Source organism: Triticum urartu, chromosome 3A, assembly GCF_056163025.1.
Source record: "Triticum urartu cultivar PI428250 chromosome 3A, HENAU_Tu73, whole genome shotgun sequence".
Lineage (NCBI taxonomy): Eukaryota > Viridiplantae > Streptophyta > Magnoliopsida > Poales > Poaceae > Triticum > Triticum urartu.
Genome location: NC_141875.1, coordinates 250,334,638 through 250,350,287, shown reverse-complemented (window position 1 = coordinate 250,350,287; position 15,650 = coordinate 250,334,638). Strand labels below are relative to the sequence as shown.

Sequence of the window (15,650 nt, the reverse complement as noted above, 5' to 3'; positions counted from 1 at the left end):
TGACATCTTCAAACTGGCTTGGTAGCTATTGTTGTATGAGAACTCTGCATAGGGCAAATTGTCATCCCAACTAGATCCATAATCTAGTGCACAGGCCCTCAACATATCCTCCAGAATCCGGTTGACTCTCTCGGTCTGTCCATCTGTCTGCGGGTGGAATGCCGTACTGAACTCCAACCTTGTCCCCAAAGTTTGGTGCAGCTGATGCCAAAACTTTGAAGTAAACCGTGTCCCTCTATCTGATACGATGGTCCTAGGAACTCCATGCAGACATACGATCCTGGTCATATATATCTTGGCCAACTTTGCACTTGTATAGGTGGTTTTCACTGGGATAAAGTGAGCTACTTTGGCCAAGCGGTCAACTACTACCCATATAGAATCATATCCTGATTTGGTTCTGGGTAATCTGGTGATAAAATCCATGCCAAGTTTATCCCACTTCCATTCGGGTATCGGCATAGGCTGTAACAATCCTGCTGGCTTTTGATGCTCAGCCTTCACTCTCTAACATACGGCTACATACTCGGCAATATCCTTCTTCATACCAGTCCACCAGAAATGCTCCTTCAAATCCAAATACATCTTGGTGTTTCCAGGGTGTATCGATTATGGTGAGTCATGAGCCTCCTGAAGTATTAACTTCCTGATCTCTGTGTTATTGGGCACATAAACACGGACCTCAAACCATAAGGTGTCGTGCTCATCCTCACGAAAACCTTTGGCCTTTCCTTCGCTCATTCTCTCTTTTATCTCGGCAACCTCTTTGTCATCCTTCTGAGCTTCTCGAATCTTTCCTAACAATGTAGACTGAACCTCCATTATTGCAACAAAACCTCTAGGAAGAATCTCTAATCGAAGCTCCCTGAGATCCTCTGCTAACTCCTTCGGCAATCCCGTGCTCACTAGGGTATTAGCATAACTCTTCTGACTCAACGCGTCTGCTACGACATTGGCCTTGCCTGGATGATAGTGAAGCTTCATGTCATAATCCTTTATAAGCTCCAACCATCTCCTTTTCCTAAGGTTTAGCTCCTTCTGTGTGAATATGTACTTCAAACTCTTATGATCCGTGTACACATCACAACGATTTCCAATAAGGTAATGTCTCCAGGTCTTCAACGCATGCACTACGGCAGCCAACTCCAAATCATGCGTGGCATAATTTAACTCGTGCGGTTTCAGTTGTCGCGAGGAATACGAAACAACTCTTCCGTCCTGCATAAGCACACTTCCAAGTCCTAGGCGAGAGGCGTCGCAGTACACTTGAAACTCCTTGCGTATATCCGGCAGAATCAACACTAGGGATGTAGTGAAACGTTTCTTTAACTCCTGGAAACTCGCTTCACATTCTTCTGTCCATTTAAATTTGGTATCCTTCTTCAATAACTCCGTCATTGGCTTCACAATTTTGGAAAAATTCTCAATGAATCTCCGATAGTATCCTGCGAGTCCAAGAAAACTGTGGATCTCGCTAACTGAAGTGGGTGCCAACCATTCAGTGACTAACTGAACCTTGGTAGGATCTACTGCTACACCTTCTCCTGATATAACATGTCTAAGGAATCCAACTCCCTTCAGCCAAAACTCGCATTTGCTGAACTTGGCATACAACTGATGTTCCCTGAGTTTCTCGAGAACTAAACGCAAATGCTCTTCGTGCTCCTCCTCGTTCTTCAAGTATACCATTATATCATCAATGAACACCACAGCGAACTTATCCAAATATTACATGAACACTTTGTTCATCATGCTCATGAAGTAGGGAGGGGCGTTAGTCAGTCCAAACGACATGACCGTATATTCATACAACCCGTACCATGTGGTGAATGTTGTCTTTGGTATGTCCTTCTCTCGTATCTTTAGTTGGTGATATCCAGATCGCAGATCGATCTTTGAAAACACCATGGCTCCTTGCAGCTGGTCAAACAAATCATTGATCATCGGCAGTGGGTATTTGTTCTTGATCGTCACCTCATTTAACGCACGGTAATCAATACCCATTCTTAGGGACTTATCCTTCTTCTCGACCAAAAGCACTGGGGCTCCCCATGGTGATGAGCTCCGTCGAATGTAACCTTTCTCCAATAACTCCTTGATTTGTTTCTTAATCTCCTCCAGATCATTTGCGGGCATCCGGTATGGTCTCTTTGATATAGGCCCGGTGCCTGGCAATAGCTCTATCAAAAACTCGATGTCTTGATCCGGTGGCATGCCTGGCAACTCCTCTGGAAAAACATCCGGGTAATCCTTCATTACAGGCACTTCCTCCTGAACAACTCCCGTGAGGGTATTTACTTGGCTACTCCTTGGCGCATGCCTAGATACATACTTGATCCTTTTTCCCTCAGGGGTGGTGAGACAAATTGACTTACTAGCACAGTCAATGCTTCCTCCATACTTTGACATCCAGTCCATTCCTAATATCACATCCAATCCTTGTGACTCCAAGATTATTAGATCGGAAAAATATGGCTGCCAATGGTTAAGGGTATCTGGTCGCACCATCGACTAGCCATATACTCTGCTCCAGGTGAACTCACTAACAAATGGGTCATAATGGTTTGGGTTGGTAGTTTAAACTTATCCACGAATTCCCTTGATATGTATGAATGCGATGCACCAGTATCAAAAAGAACAAGGGCGGTAAAAGACTTAACCAAAAACTTACCAATAACCGCGTCTGGCTGCTCTTCAACCTCCTCTACGTTGACGTGGTTCACTTGTCCTTTGTTGAATGGATTGGGCTTCTTTCCAGCGCTCCCATTGCCATTTCCATTCTTTGCTTCAGGGCACTCCGTGGCATAGTGTCCAGTCTTCCCGCACTTGAAACAAGTAACGTGGCTCAGGTCTCTCTTCGCGGGTGTGACTGGATTGGAGCGATTTCTGATTGTTGCTTGCTCCATTCCCATTCCCATTCCTTGGGCCAGTATGATTATGGTTACTTCCTCCATTATGAGTGTGGCCTCCATGGTTATGAACAAGTCCTCCCGAGTTCGGGGTTAGGCGAGGCTTCTGCTGAGCTCCTGAGTTATACCTTCCTTGTCCATACTTCCTCTTACGGCTCTCAATTTGCTGCTGCTTCACTTCAATCATAAGAGCCTTATCTACCAACTCCTGGTAGTTGTTGAATGTTGCCACCATCAACTGCATGCTCATCTCATCATTCAGCCCTTCCATAAACTTCTCCTGCTTTGCGGCATCTGTGGCCACATCATCAGGGGCATAACGAGATAACTTGTTAAACTCATCCGCGTACTGAGCCACAGTACGGCTCCCCTGGCGTAAGTTGCGAAACTCACGCTTCTTCATACTCATAGCTCCAGTTGAGACATGGGTTGTACGGAAAGCTTGTTGAAACTGATCCCATGTAACAGTTGCTATAGGGTAGGTGACAGTGTAATTCTCCCACCATGAGGTTGCGGGTCCATCCAACTGATGTGCGGCAAAACGCACCTTCTCAGCATCTGTACATCCTGTAGTGGTTAACTCCCTTCCAATCCTGCGGAGCCAATCATCTGCTACTATGGGCTCGGTGCTACTGGAAAACACCGGTGGTTGCAACCTCAGAAATCGGGCTAAGTTATCAACTGGTGGGTTGTTGTTGTTGTTGCCTTGGTTCTGAACTAACAACTGCATCAGGGTATTCTGCTACTGGATCAACTGAGTGAGCTCCAGTGGGAAGGTAAATCCAGGGTCACGTCTCAGAGGCATCTGATGGGTTTAGAGGGGAGAGATTAGAATAGAATGAGGTCTAATGAGAAAACACTACCCATATGCACATGAGACAAACACAAACATTTCACTCAATCAATCAAGCAAGGGCATACAATCGATCTAACTATCAATACAAAAGTGCTCGGACTATACTATTTAAATGGTGGAATACTACTACTGATGTGGTGGTCTACTAAAAATATTCTTCGGTTGAAGATTCCATGATGTCTGCTCTAGCTTCGTCTTCATAGTCATCATCGCTATTGTCGGGGTCCGAGTCGGTGTCGTCGATGATGATGTAGTCCTCCGGACGAATCTCCTTGGGTTCTTCGTCTTCTCCTCCTGGTGCGGGGTCTCCCAGGAATACTCCTAGCTTCCTTTCCAGATTGTCATTCTTCTCCACTAGTACGATGATTTCCTCCTCATAATATTCATGTGTATCTTTAAGTTCTTCCTCTAGTTCCGTGATCCTAGTCATTGCCTTCTTCAGGTCTATCATTCCTGCGCACATCTGGTTCTCCTGGCGACGAATGTGTTGGTTTAACTCCTGGATGAAAGCTACAATTGATCTATCCTTCCTGGTGTTGATCATCTCCCATTGCTCATCTCGGCGCCCACAAATCTGATAGATAGTATCCTTAAGCTCCTTATGATAAACTTATCCAACGCGTCCCATGGTGATGTGAGCTGCCATACTCTTTCCTAGACTCTAGGTTGGTGCATCGAAGGAAAACTTATGGGCTTAGTGACTGGCGTGAATGTCCTTCCTGGAACTTGAACTTGAATCATCCATCGCTCCTCTTCTAGTAAAGTGGCGTTGTAAGTCCCGGTGAAGCTTGGTATTCCAATGTTCAAGTACCTAGTGACTTCCTTCAAGTGTCGTCCAAAAGGTGCTTCTTCATCCGGTTGTGCAAACTTGTTCCTTGTGTCTGCCATCCTAAAGAGTAGAAAATGGAGAGGAGTCAGAAATGAGAAGAGAATAGTGATCTAGGGATTTAGCTTAGTGGTCGTGTCCTACACTCAGCGTGTGCTCTGATACCATCTTGTAGCGACCCGACCTCAAACGGTCAAGTCTCTGTGCTTCAGTGTCATCCCTGGATCGGTAATACTGACACACACAGTACTCGAGTATTTATAACATAGTAGCAATCACACACTTATTACATCGAATGTCTCAAAAGAGAACTTATTACAATAAATATGGCTTAAGGCCATCTAATACAATAACAGCGGAAGGCTTGGAAGATAAAGTGAGTCCATCAACTCCAACGACATAACTGAGCTGCACGGCAACGACCTAACGAATCTTACTCCTCGTCTGAAAAGTTTGCAACATAATAGTTGCAGCCCGAAAACGGGTCAGCACATGAAATATGCTGGCAAAGTAACACAGTAGAGCAAGAACAGAATAATGCTATCACTACATGCATATTTGGCTGGTGGAAAGCTCTATGGTTATAGTTTTTGCGAAAAGCCAATTTTTTCCTACAACAAAGGAATAGATTTTATTTAACTATCATGGTAGTTGAAACATCATTGAGAAGGTTCCTCCAACTCAATCCCAATTAAAGTAATTAACAACCCAACAATATTATTCTAGAGTGATGAGATACTTATGATACTCCAAGTACTAGATACTCAAGATGTCCATAACTGGGGACACGACTAACCATGATTAGTTTATACACTCTGCAGAGGTTTGCGCACTTTTCCCCACAAGACTCGATCTCCTCCGTTGGATTTCTCACACTACATGGTGTTTGAGAAACGGATGACCGAGACACAGTCTTTCAGAAGCATTAACCCCTTACTCCGGGCAGACCATACCAACCTACATCCCTCTACCTTCTGATCCACCTCTTCGGGAGCTTCACGCAGCTTACTTAACTATGCTAGAGCCCACGATAGCTTGTGGCTGCACACGGAAGTTTCTAGCATGAAAATATCTCGGTTCCCTTTGAGCCTGGGTGGCGGACCATAGGATTATCACACGGGTACTCCGGGATATCGTAGGACAACACTGGATTCCCCAGGTGTCCAACAAACAACCCACCCAGATGTGTATTCAAGTTGCCACCTTAAGTTGAACCATTAATTAACAATCTCACATTTGTCATGGATTTCACTCACCCAAACCACGTCTACGAGTATAGCATAGCAATAAAAGCAACACGTAGAAGTAACTCCCAAGGGTTTGATAAATAACAGGGTAATAGGTTCTACCTCATCAACTACTTCCCAACCCACATGTTAATCACATCCTAACCATGCATTGTTTGAGGATTGGAACTAATGCATAAAAACTGGGTGATAAAGGGGTATGATCAAAGTGTTACTTGCCTTGCTGATGATCCGCAAAACCTAGGGATTCATAGTAGCACGCTTCGCACTCCGGGTGTTCTATCGCAAACAAACAATAGCATACATAAGCAATCAAGCAAAGAAACACAAGTAAATATCAAATAAGAGGATCTAACCAGAAGGTTCAACTTAAGAACTCCGGTTTGCAAAAAGAACCAAATCAAACGGAGCAACGAAACTCAAACTGCGAAAGAAACAAGATCCGTTTGCTAATCTGGACTAAGGTCAAATTTTTACAGTAGCAAAAACTTGTTCAAGTTGGTTAAACGGAAAGAGGGTTTCGAGACGAAGATCTAGGCGCTTGAATCGCCTGATTCCGACAAACGAGCGAAAAGATAAACTAAAACGAAAATCCGATCAGAAATCGCGATTGAAAATAATCGCGGGAAATCCGTGAAAAAGAAAACTAACGAACAGGCTAACGAACGGGCGTTCGTTGTCTGCGGCTAACGAGTGAACACGTTCGTTAAAATGAACGTACGAACGAACATCCGCAAAATAACTAAACCGAGAAAAACCGTCAAACCGATCTAAAAAAACGAACTAGGTTGTTTTAAAAAAACGGCGACGACAACGGCGGCGTTACCTCCGGCGATGCTCTGACGAGGCGGGGCTGCGGCGGCGGGGTGCGAGGGCGGCGGGGGGGGGGGGGGTCGGGGGCGGCGTATATAAGAGGGGGGTCGGCTTGGAGAAGGGGGCAAGGCGGCGGGGAGGCGGAGTCCCGGCCGGACTCCCGGGTCGGGCGGCGACGCGGCGCGCAGTCTCCAGGCCGGAGACGGCGGCGAGCGGGCCGGCTCGGCTGGGCTTCGGCCAGTCCGGCGCTGAAACTTTTTTTAAAAAAATAACTCCGTCGAACTAAAAAAATCCTAAATAAATAAAATAAAAATCTAAAAATGCCAAAACAAATTTTCACCGTCTAAATAAAATATTTAGAACAAGATGAACATTTTCTTGGCCCTAAAATGCAACTTTGAAAAACGTGCAATTTTTCTATTTCAAATAAAATAGCAATAAACTCCGGATAAAATCCAATATTTGATTTTAATATTTTTCCTCCAATATTTCATTTATTTTGGAAAATTCATATTATCTCCTCTCATATATTTTAATATGAAATATTTTTGGAGGGAAAATATTTAAAACCAAAAATCCTCGTTTCAATATTCGATAAAACTCCAATATGAAAACAGGGAAATCCCCAACTCTTTCCGAGGGTCCTTGAGTTGCTTAGGATTTCGAGGATCACGAAACGAGATGCAATGAAATATGATTATGCATGAATGATATATGTATAACATTCCAAATTGAAAATTTGAGATGTTACAGATACAAGAGTAGATCACTTGACAGCGGTCAAAATTATCCTTGGGTACCTAAAAAAGACTAAGGAAATGTTTCTCGGTTATGTTGGTGACAAAGAGTTTGTCGTAAATGGTTACGTCGATGCAAGCTTGACACTGATTAGGATGACTCTGAGTCTCAATCTGGATAAATATTGAAAGTGGGAGCAATTAGCTATAGTAGCTCCGTGCAGAGCATTGTAGACATAGAAATTTGTAAAATACATACGGATCTGAATGTGACAGACCCGTTGACTAAACCTCTCTCGCAAGCAAAACATGATCACACCTTAGTACTCTTTGGGTGTTAATCACATGGAGATGTGAACTAGATTATTGACTCTAGTAAACCCTTTGGGTGTTAATCACATAGCGATGTGAACTATTGGTGTTAATCACATGGCAATATAAACTAGATTATTGACTCTAGTGCAAGTAGGAGACTGAAGAAAATATGCCCTAGAGGCAATAATAAAATTGTTATTTTATATTTCCTTATTCATGATAAAGGTTTATTATTCATGCTATAATTGTATTGATCGAAAATTTAAATACATGTGTGAATACATAAACAAATACCGTGTCCCTAGTGAGCCTCTACTAGACTAGCTCGTTGATCAAAGATGGTTAATGTGTCCTAACCATAGACATGTGTTGTCATTTGATAACGGGATCACATCATTAGGAGAATGATGTGATGGACAAGACCCATCCGTTAGCTTAGCATAATGATCGTTCAGTTTTTTTGATATTGCTTTCTTCATGTCAAATGCATATTCCTTCGACTATAAGATTATGCAACTCCCGAATACCGGAGGAATGCTTTGTGTGCTATCAAATGTCACAACGTAATTGGGTGATTATAAAGATACTCTATAGATATCATTATTGGACATTGTACCACACTTTATTTCCTTTTCGGTTCGACATGTCGATAGGAACTTGAATGTGCCGGGCCATCACTGTGCTCAGCGTGCCTGTACGCTTGATGGGACGGATAGTTGGCTAGTTGTTAGCCCAGTTTTCCTACGTGCTAGCCTACGGGCAGACTGTAACCGATTTTTGTTATTATGAATAAAGTCCTAAATTCGATGAAAAAAAAAACTCATATTCCCCTACCCAAATGTTTACCAAACAAGCTGCTAGTATAAACTTTTTTTTGGTAAAACTTTGCTTAATTCTTATACGCGAAGTAAAAAACCCGAAAGGAATATATATACGAACAACTCCCCTCTTCCCGCTCCACCCGCCCAGATCCAGATCCACTCTGTCCAGCCCTGATCTAACCACCGTTAACCCACCCGCCGGCGCTTCCGGCGCGCGTCCGGCACCATGGACAAGCCGTCCACGCTGCTTGTCCACTTCGACAAGGGGTCCGCCGCCATGGCGAACGAGATCAAGGCGGATCTGGAGGGCAGCGACGTCGCCGCTAAGGTCGAGGCCATGAAGCGCGCCGTCATGCTCCTCCTCAATGGCGAGACACTGCCGACGCTCTTCATCACCATCGTCCGCTACGTCCTCCCTTCCGAGGATCACACCATTCAGAAGCTGCTGCTCCTCTACCTCGAGATCATTGACAAGCGCGACGCCGCCGGCCGCGTTCTCCCGGAGATGATCCTCATCTGCCAGAACCTCCGCAACAACCTGCAGCACCCCAACGAGTACATCCGTGGCGTCACGCTGCGGTTCCTCTGCCGCCTCTCCGAGCCGGAGGTGCTTGAGCCGCTCGTTCCTTCCATTCTCGAGAATCTCGAGCACCGCCACCACTTCATCCGCCGCCACGCGCTCTCCGCCATCTCGGCTATCTACCGCCTCCCGCAAGGCGATCAGCTCATTCCGGACGCACCCGAGCTCGTCGAGCGCGCACTCGCGTCGGAGCAGGACGCCTCCGCCCGGCGAAACGCGTTCGTCATGCTCTGCCTCTGTGGGACGGAACGTGCTGTGGCTTACCTGCTCTCCAACGCCGAGCGTGTCATGGAGTGGCCCGATCTCCTCCAGATGGCCGCAGTAGATCTCATCCGCAAGGTCTGCCGCCCTCCAAACCACCGTGCCGACAAGGGCAGGTATATCAAGATCATTTTATCCCTCCGTTCCTCTCCAAGCACCGCGGTTCTGTATGAGTGCGCGGGTGCTATCGTGTCTCTCTCCTCGGCTCCCACTGCAGTGCGAGCTGCCGCCGAAACATACTGCCAGCTCCTCTCATCGCAGAGTGACAGCAATGTCAGGCTCATTCTCCTGGACCGTCTGAATGAGCTGCACACGTCACACCGGGATGTGATGGTGGATGTAGTAATGGATGTGCTGCGTGCACTTGCCAGCCCGAATTTGGATGTCAAGAGGAAGGTGCTGGATTTGGTGCTCGATCTGCTCACTCCTCGTAATGTGGAGGAGGTGGTGCTTTATCTCAAGAAGGAGGTGGTCAAGACACAATCAGGGGAGCTTGACAAGGGTGGTGAGTACCGTCAGATGCTGGTGCAAGCGATTCATGCATGTGCTGTGGAATACCCAGAGGTGGCTGGATCGGTGGTGCACCTTCTCATGGACTTCCTTGGTGACACTAATGTCGCTGCGGCAGTTGATGTTGTGTTATTTGTGCGTGAGATCACTGAGACTAATCCCAAGCTGTGTGTGTCCATGATACAGAGGCTGAGTGATATCTTCTACCAGATCCGGGCATCCCGTGTCTGCTCAATCGCTCTCTGGATCCTTGGTGAGTACTCCCTATCTTTATCAGAGGTCGAAAGCGCCATTGCCACTATCAAGCAGTGCCTTGGGGATCTACCATTCTTCACTATCTCAGAGGAAGGGGAGACAACTGATTCCTCCAAGCCAGCCCAGCCGGTGGTGAACTCTGTCACTGTGTCTTCCAGGCGGCCTGTTGTTCTTGCAGATGGCACTTATGCCACACAGAGTGCTGCTACCGAGGCCATTTCGACTCCAGTTACTCCTGGATCATTAGCATCGACCCTAAATCTCAGATCACTCATTCTGTCAGGTGATTTTTTCTTAGCTGCAGTTGTGGCATGTACCCTTACCAAACTGGTACTAAGGCTGGAGGAGGTGCAGCGATCGAAGGTTGAAGCAAACAAGGCCTGTACTGGGGCCTTGCTGGTCATGACGTCTATTCTGCAGCTGGGACTATCCTCCTACCTTCCCCAACCGATTGATAATGATTCATATGATAGGATTGTGCTTTGTGTGAGGTTGCTTTGCAACACTGGTGATGATCTGAGGAGGATTTGGTTGCAATCATGTAGACAGAGTTTTGCCAAGATGCTTGCTGAGAAGCAATTCAGGGAGACAGAGGAGATGAGGGCCAAGGCACAGATCTCTCATGCCCAGCCAGATGATCTTATTGACTTCTACCACCTCAAGAGCAGAAAGGCAAGTAAAAACTACTTATCAGTTGTTGCTTTTGCCCTATGGAAATTGCCACATTTTCTTTGGCTAGTGCTTAATTGGCAGCTGGCTTTACAACCATTCTATTTCCAAGCTTCTAATAGTAAATGCATTACTTGGTGCTTGGCATCATGAATCTAATATTTGTTGAGAAGTTATTGCATAGCATATGGAGTACTCTTATCTTGCATCCAGGCAAAATGGATTTTGTAATTGCTGTACAGTCAGCATTAGTCTCTTGATCCTTAAGAATGATACGTGTATACCATGTCTGGTAACATTTTTACTTGCCCAGTAGTCCTAGAAGTCCTCGCCCAATTTCTTTTAGCATCTTTCAATGCATTTGGGTTTTAAAGAAAGCTTGATTAGCTTTTCTCATGCTCTTTTTTGTATACCACAGTATTACACGTGGTAGTTCACTAGTGTGTGTTTTAATTGCTGCTGTTGTTCAGTTGTTAATACCCTTGTTTGAACATGAATGGTTTAGGTTTATGTGTGTTTATTGGATTTGATATACTCGCCAAATGTCAGGTTGTCTAGATTTTTCTAGGAGGATAGATAGGAAACTTTTATCTTCTTTGACTGGATAGAAAACCAACTGATCAAGACAGGTTTTACGCATGTTAGGTTGATACACGTGAAATGGACCAATTGCTTCGAAACAAAAGGGTTTACCTTAGCGTTGTACTCCCTCCGTCCGGAAATACTTGTCGCTCAAACGGATGTATCTAGCAGTAAAATACATCCAGATACATCCGTTTGAGCGACAAGTATTTCCCGACGGATGTAGTATACAGCAAAGCTTCAGTAGAAATTATCTGTATCATTGTGTATTGTCCTGGATGGTGAGCTCATAATTGCCAGAACTTGCTAGCGTGCTGCTTTATATCTGTTCATCCCCTTGTTAAAACAAACTTGGCATTTTCTATTTTGTTTCCTAGGGCATGAGCCAGCTTGAGTTGGAGGACGAGGTCCAAGATGATTTGAAGGCTGCAACTGGTGGATTCACTAAGGAAACAGATGATGCAAATAGACTTAATCGCATTCTTCAGTTGACTGGGTTCAGTGATCCTGTATATGCTGAAGCATTTGTGACAGTTCATCATTATGATATTGTACTTGATGTTACTGTCGTTAACCGCACAAAGGAGACACTTCAGAACCTTTGTTTGGAATTAGCTACCATGGGAGACCTCAAACTTGTTGACCGTCCTCAGAACTATACTTTGGCTCCTGAGTCAAGCAAGCAAGTACGTGCCAATATCAAGGTTTCTTCAACAGAAACTGGAGTCATATTTGGGAACATTGTTTATGAGACATCTAATGTGATGGAACGATCAGTGGTTGTCCTAAATGATATTCACATTGACATCATGGATTACATCTCACCTGCTACGTGCGCAGATGTTACTTTCCGAAACATGTGGGCAGAATTTGAGTGGGAAAACAAGGTAATATGCTTCTTTCTTTGCACAATGGAGTCCTTGGGAAACTTCATCTGCACGATGTTCCCCATTCTTTGTAGCAAGTTACCTCAGCTGATTACAAAATTTGCTTAATCTTTTTTTTTGTTCATGTAGCCAAGATATCTGTAAAAATCTATTAGATTTAATGTCTCTGACTTGACCAATTGCTTTAGGTAGCTTACTCTACCACACTATTATTATCCATAATTCATGGCAAGTAGTAGGTCATAGACTTATATCCCCCAAATCAAGCTGCAATGAGAAACTTTAAGCAATAAGCTCTAGTTATTTGCTGAAATACTGTTGCCTTTTTAGCTTCTGACCTTTATTGCTGAAGCAGTCATTATCTTAAACTACTTTGTGGGTTATTTCTTATCAATCATGCTTGTGTGAGTTCTTTATATCAGACTTCTTAACTTTTACTTTGGTTGACTTTATTGTTATTATTATTTGCTTTGAAAACCTTCTCTAAATGTTGTGCTCTGTCATTTCATCTGGCTCATATGGAGTGCATTTAAATTGTCATGTTGCCCCTTTGTATTGTGTTTACAAATTTCTTGTTATTTCGTATTTCAGTTTTTTACCACATCTTTATGTGTCCTTTTATCAGGTTGCAGTGAATACTGTAATTCAAGATGAGAAGAAATTTTTGAATCATGTTATCAGGTCAACAAACATGAAGTGTCTAACACCACCGTAAGTTTTACACAATGGACTTCGTATGCTGCCTTGCAAATAAGAATTATGAGTGCTTTGTTATGTACTGGCATAGTTGTTTGTGGAGTATATGTTTACATGTACAAGGCATACATGGTACCAATATGTGTGCGATCATTAGTCAGATGCGTGAATAATTTAATTTAATTTACACATGTGGAATATGGTTTAAACATTTGAGATGTAGACTTCAGTTGTGAGTGCCTATTTCAGTGTTCAGTGATGACCTGTTAAGATTCTTAAACTCAACATTTCTTTCATAAACTCAATGCTAAGATTCCTAATTTCTATCTAGGATTAATCCGGAAAAAAAATTATGAGCTGCTTTCATATTATATAACTGACAACTGAGCATAAAATTGCACAAACCGAAGCATTTATGGTGCTCACATAGTCATGCATGACATATACTAAATAGGGCATCAGTTTTCGTTATTCTGATGCATTAGAATTTTGACAGCTGTTTTTGATAAGGTGATTCTGCTCTTGAGGATAGCTGGTTAGGTTGTGCAGTCCATTGTTTATCTGATTTCGTCTGTAATGGAATTTCCGAAACCAGGTCTGCGCTTGACGGGGAATGCGGTTACATTGCTGCTAATCTTTATGCCAAGAGTGTGTTCGGAGAAGATGCTTTGGTGAACATCAGCATTGAGAAGCAAGTCGATGGCAAGCTTAGTGGTCACATCAGAATAAGGAGCAAGACACAAGGAATCGCGCTTAGCTTGGGAGATAAGATTACCCTCAAGCAGAAGGGAGGCAGTTAATTCTGATGTTGCCTGTTCACAAACACCGGATTGTATGACATGTTTCCTTCAAGAGATCCACTTGCCAGTGTCATACTAGAGGCACAATGGGATTGATTGAATTAATTACAGGAAGCTTTTGTGTACAAAATATCAAAGAGAAGAATGATAAAAGAAGAGGATCGTAGGGAAGTTAGTCTTGGGAGCTGAAAAACGATCTTGACACTTCCTTTCGCTATAGGTCTTTCTTGATAAATGGCGTTGTAGAAATAGACGTGAAATTTCTATTGTTGACCCTTACAGGTAGATCAATTATGATATTGTGTTACCGACCTCCATTCATATAATACTGTTGCCTGTTTTTATCTGGAGAAATATACATTTTTTTGCGAGAAATATACATATTAGAGTATCTACAACCGGACTTTGCAAATCTGACCTCTCAAACGCCCGCGGACGCGGACACTAACCGGTCAAGCCGCAAATTTTCAATCTCAACTGGATACCTCAATTAGCATATCTCAAATCCCTCAATTAGCATATCTCAAATCCATACAAACTCATGCAACTATGTAAATGATGCTACATCGTCTGGCTACTACAACATGCTATCGGACTATCAAAATTTGGCATGTTTGGCTATGGTGGAGAAGATCATCAATGACTGCCCTTGCCCTTCCAGGCATCCTTGCAGTCCTTTTCGCGGAAGTATCGGTCGAAGACGCAGTAGGGATCAAGTTGGATCTGCTCGTCGTCGGATTTGTCCTCACCGTCGTTGTCCTCCTTCTCCTCCTTGGTGGAAGTCTTGCCATGGCACGCACCGCCCGATTCTGCTCTCGGGCAAGAGCGCGCGTGTTCCCCTGTTGCCGCTTCTTCATAATGCGGGCGCAGATGGCTTCCTCCTATGTGGCCGCCCGTGCCGCCGCATCAGTCGTCGCCTGTCGGCAATGAGACGGGCCTCGGCTGCCCTTATTCTCTCCTTCCCACGACGGGCAGACCGATCCCGGCGGGAGTTATAGTCTGCCCCACCAGTGATGGGGAAGCAGAGATTTTTCGGCTGCCAGGACCACGATGATCCAGCCCCGGAGGATCCGAGTGCCCATTGAGCCGACACTACGGAGTCACACTGGACAGATCCCGTCGTCGGCCGGGCGCTGTCCTCCCGGGAGCGGCGGAGTGCAATGCGGATGGCCACTGCCTCCTCCAACCCGCACGGGATGACACCCCAGTCGACGGATTCGAACTGGTCAGAGTCAGAGCCGCTGCTCGCCATGCCGGAGACGGCCGGAGATCGCAGGACAGGAGCTTGTGTGGCGGAGGAGATTGAAGTGAAGTGGCTAGGGTTTGGTCTGATGAACGGATGGGGACGAGTATATGTGGGATCGGGTGGCAAAGCGTGGGCCGGGTCCGATGTGGCGGACGCGCCCGGGAGCCCCCATATTCGCCCCATATTTGTGCTGGATATAAGGGGTGCTGGTTAACTCGGGTGTTAGGCCCGTTTGAGGCGACCGTCTATGTCGAAACTTCGTGACCGGTCACTAACAGGGCGGTCAATCCAAACGTATGAGACGGGTTCGAGGCGTCCGACTGGAGATGCTCTTATTCACAAAAAAGAAAATGCATCACAAACACTATAAAGAGGGGTGCGCTATTGGTGGCTTCGGAGCATCTGAACGTGAGTCATTGGATACCTGTGCCGAGAGCTGGCGATGCGAGCGGGTCTATCCTGTTTGGCGGATCGAATGCCTACATCGTGCTTGGATCCGGTTTGGCTACTCATCATATTGGTGTTACGGCATCTTCAACGGTAACCCGTAAAAACCCTCTTGCATCACCGGACTGTTTGGTTACCGCGATGGATCCCTTCGTCACCGGACTGCCGGGAGTCCCGGAGACATATTCTTCCC

The 15,650-nt window shown here is 45.0% G+C and overlaps 1 protein-coding gene across 1 annotated transcript; it reads left to right on the top strand.

Moving 5' to 3' along the window:
* The first annotated feature begins 8,643 nt into the window (after positions 1 to 8,643).
* LOC125544003 (coatomer subunit beta-2) lies at positions 8,644 to 14,106 on the top strand. The gene is made up of 4 exons (XM_048707527.2): positions 8,644 to 10,802; positions 11,759 to 12,268; positions 12,894 to 12,979; positions 13,560 to 14,106. Exons 1-4 carry the CDS (start codon positions 8,751 to 8,753, stop codon positions 13,762 to 13,764), a joined length of 2,853 nt encoding a protein of 950 aa, XP_048563484.2. The 5' UTR covers positions 8,644 to 8,750; the 3' UTR covers positions 13,765 to 14,106.
* The last annotated feature ends 1,544 nt before the right edge of the window (positions 14,107 to 15,650 follow it).

Bases quoted from the DNA above. Each gene is read 5' to 3' on its own strand.
- LOC125544003 (XM_048707527.2), top strand. From the start codon at position 8,751: ATGGACAAGCCGTCCACGCTGCTTGTCCACTTCGACAAGGGGTCCGCC. The intron at 10,803-11,758 runs GCAAGTAAAAAC...TTTGTTTCCTAG, and splicing joins ACCACCTCAAGAGCAGAAAG to GGCATGAGCCAGCTTGAGTT. The intron at 12,269-12,893 runs GTAATATGCTTC...TCCTTTTATCAG, and splicing joins AATTTGAGTGGGAAAACAAG to GTTGCAGTGAATACTGTAAT.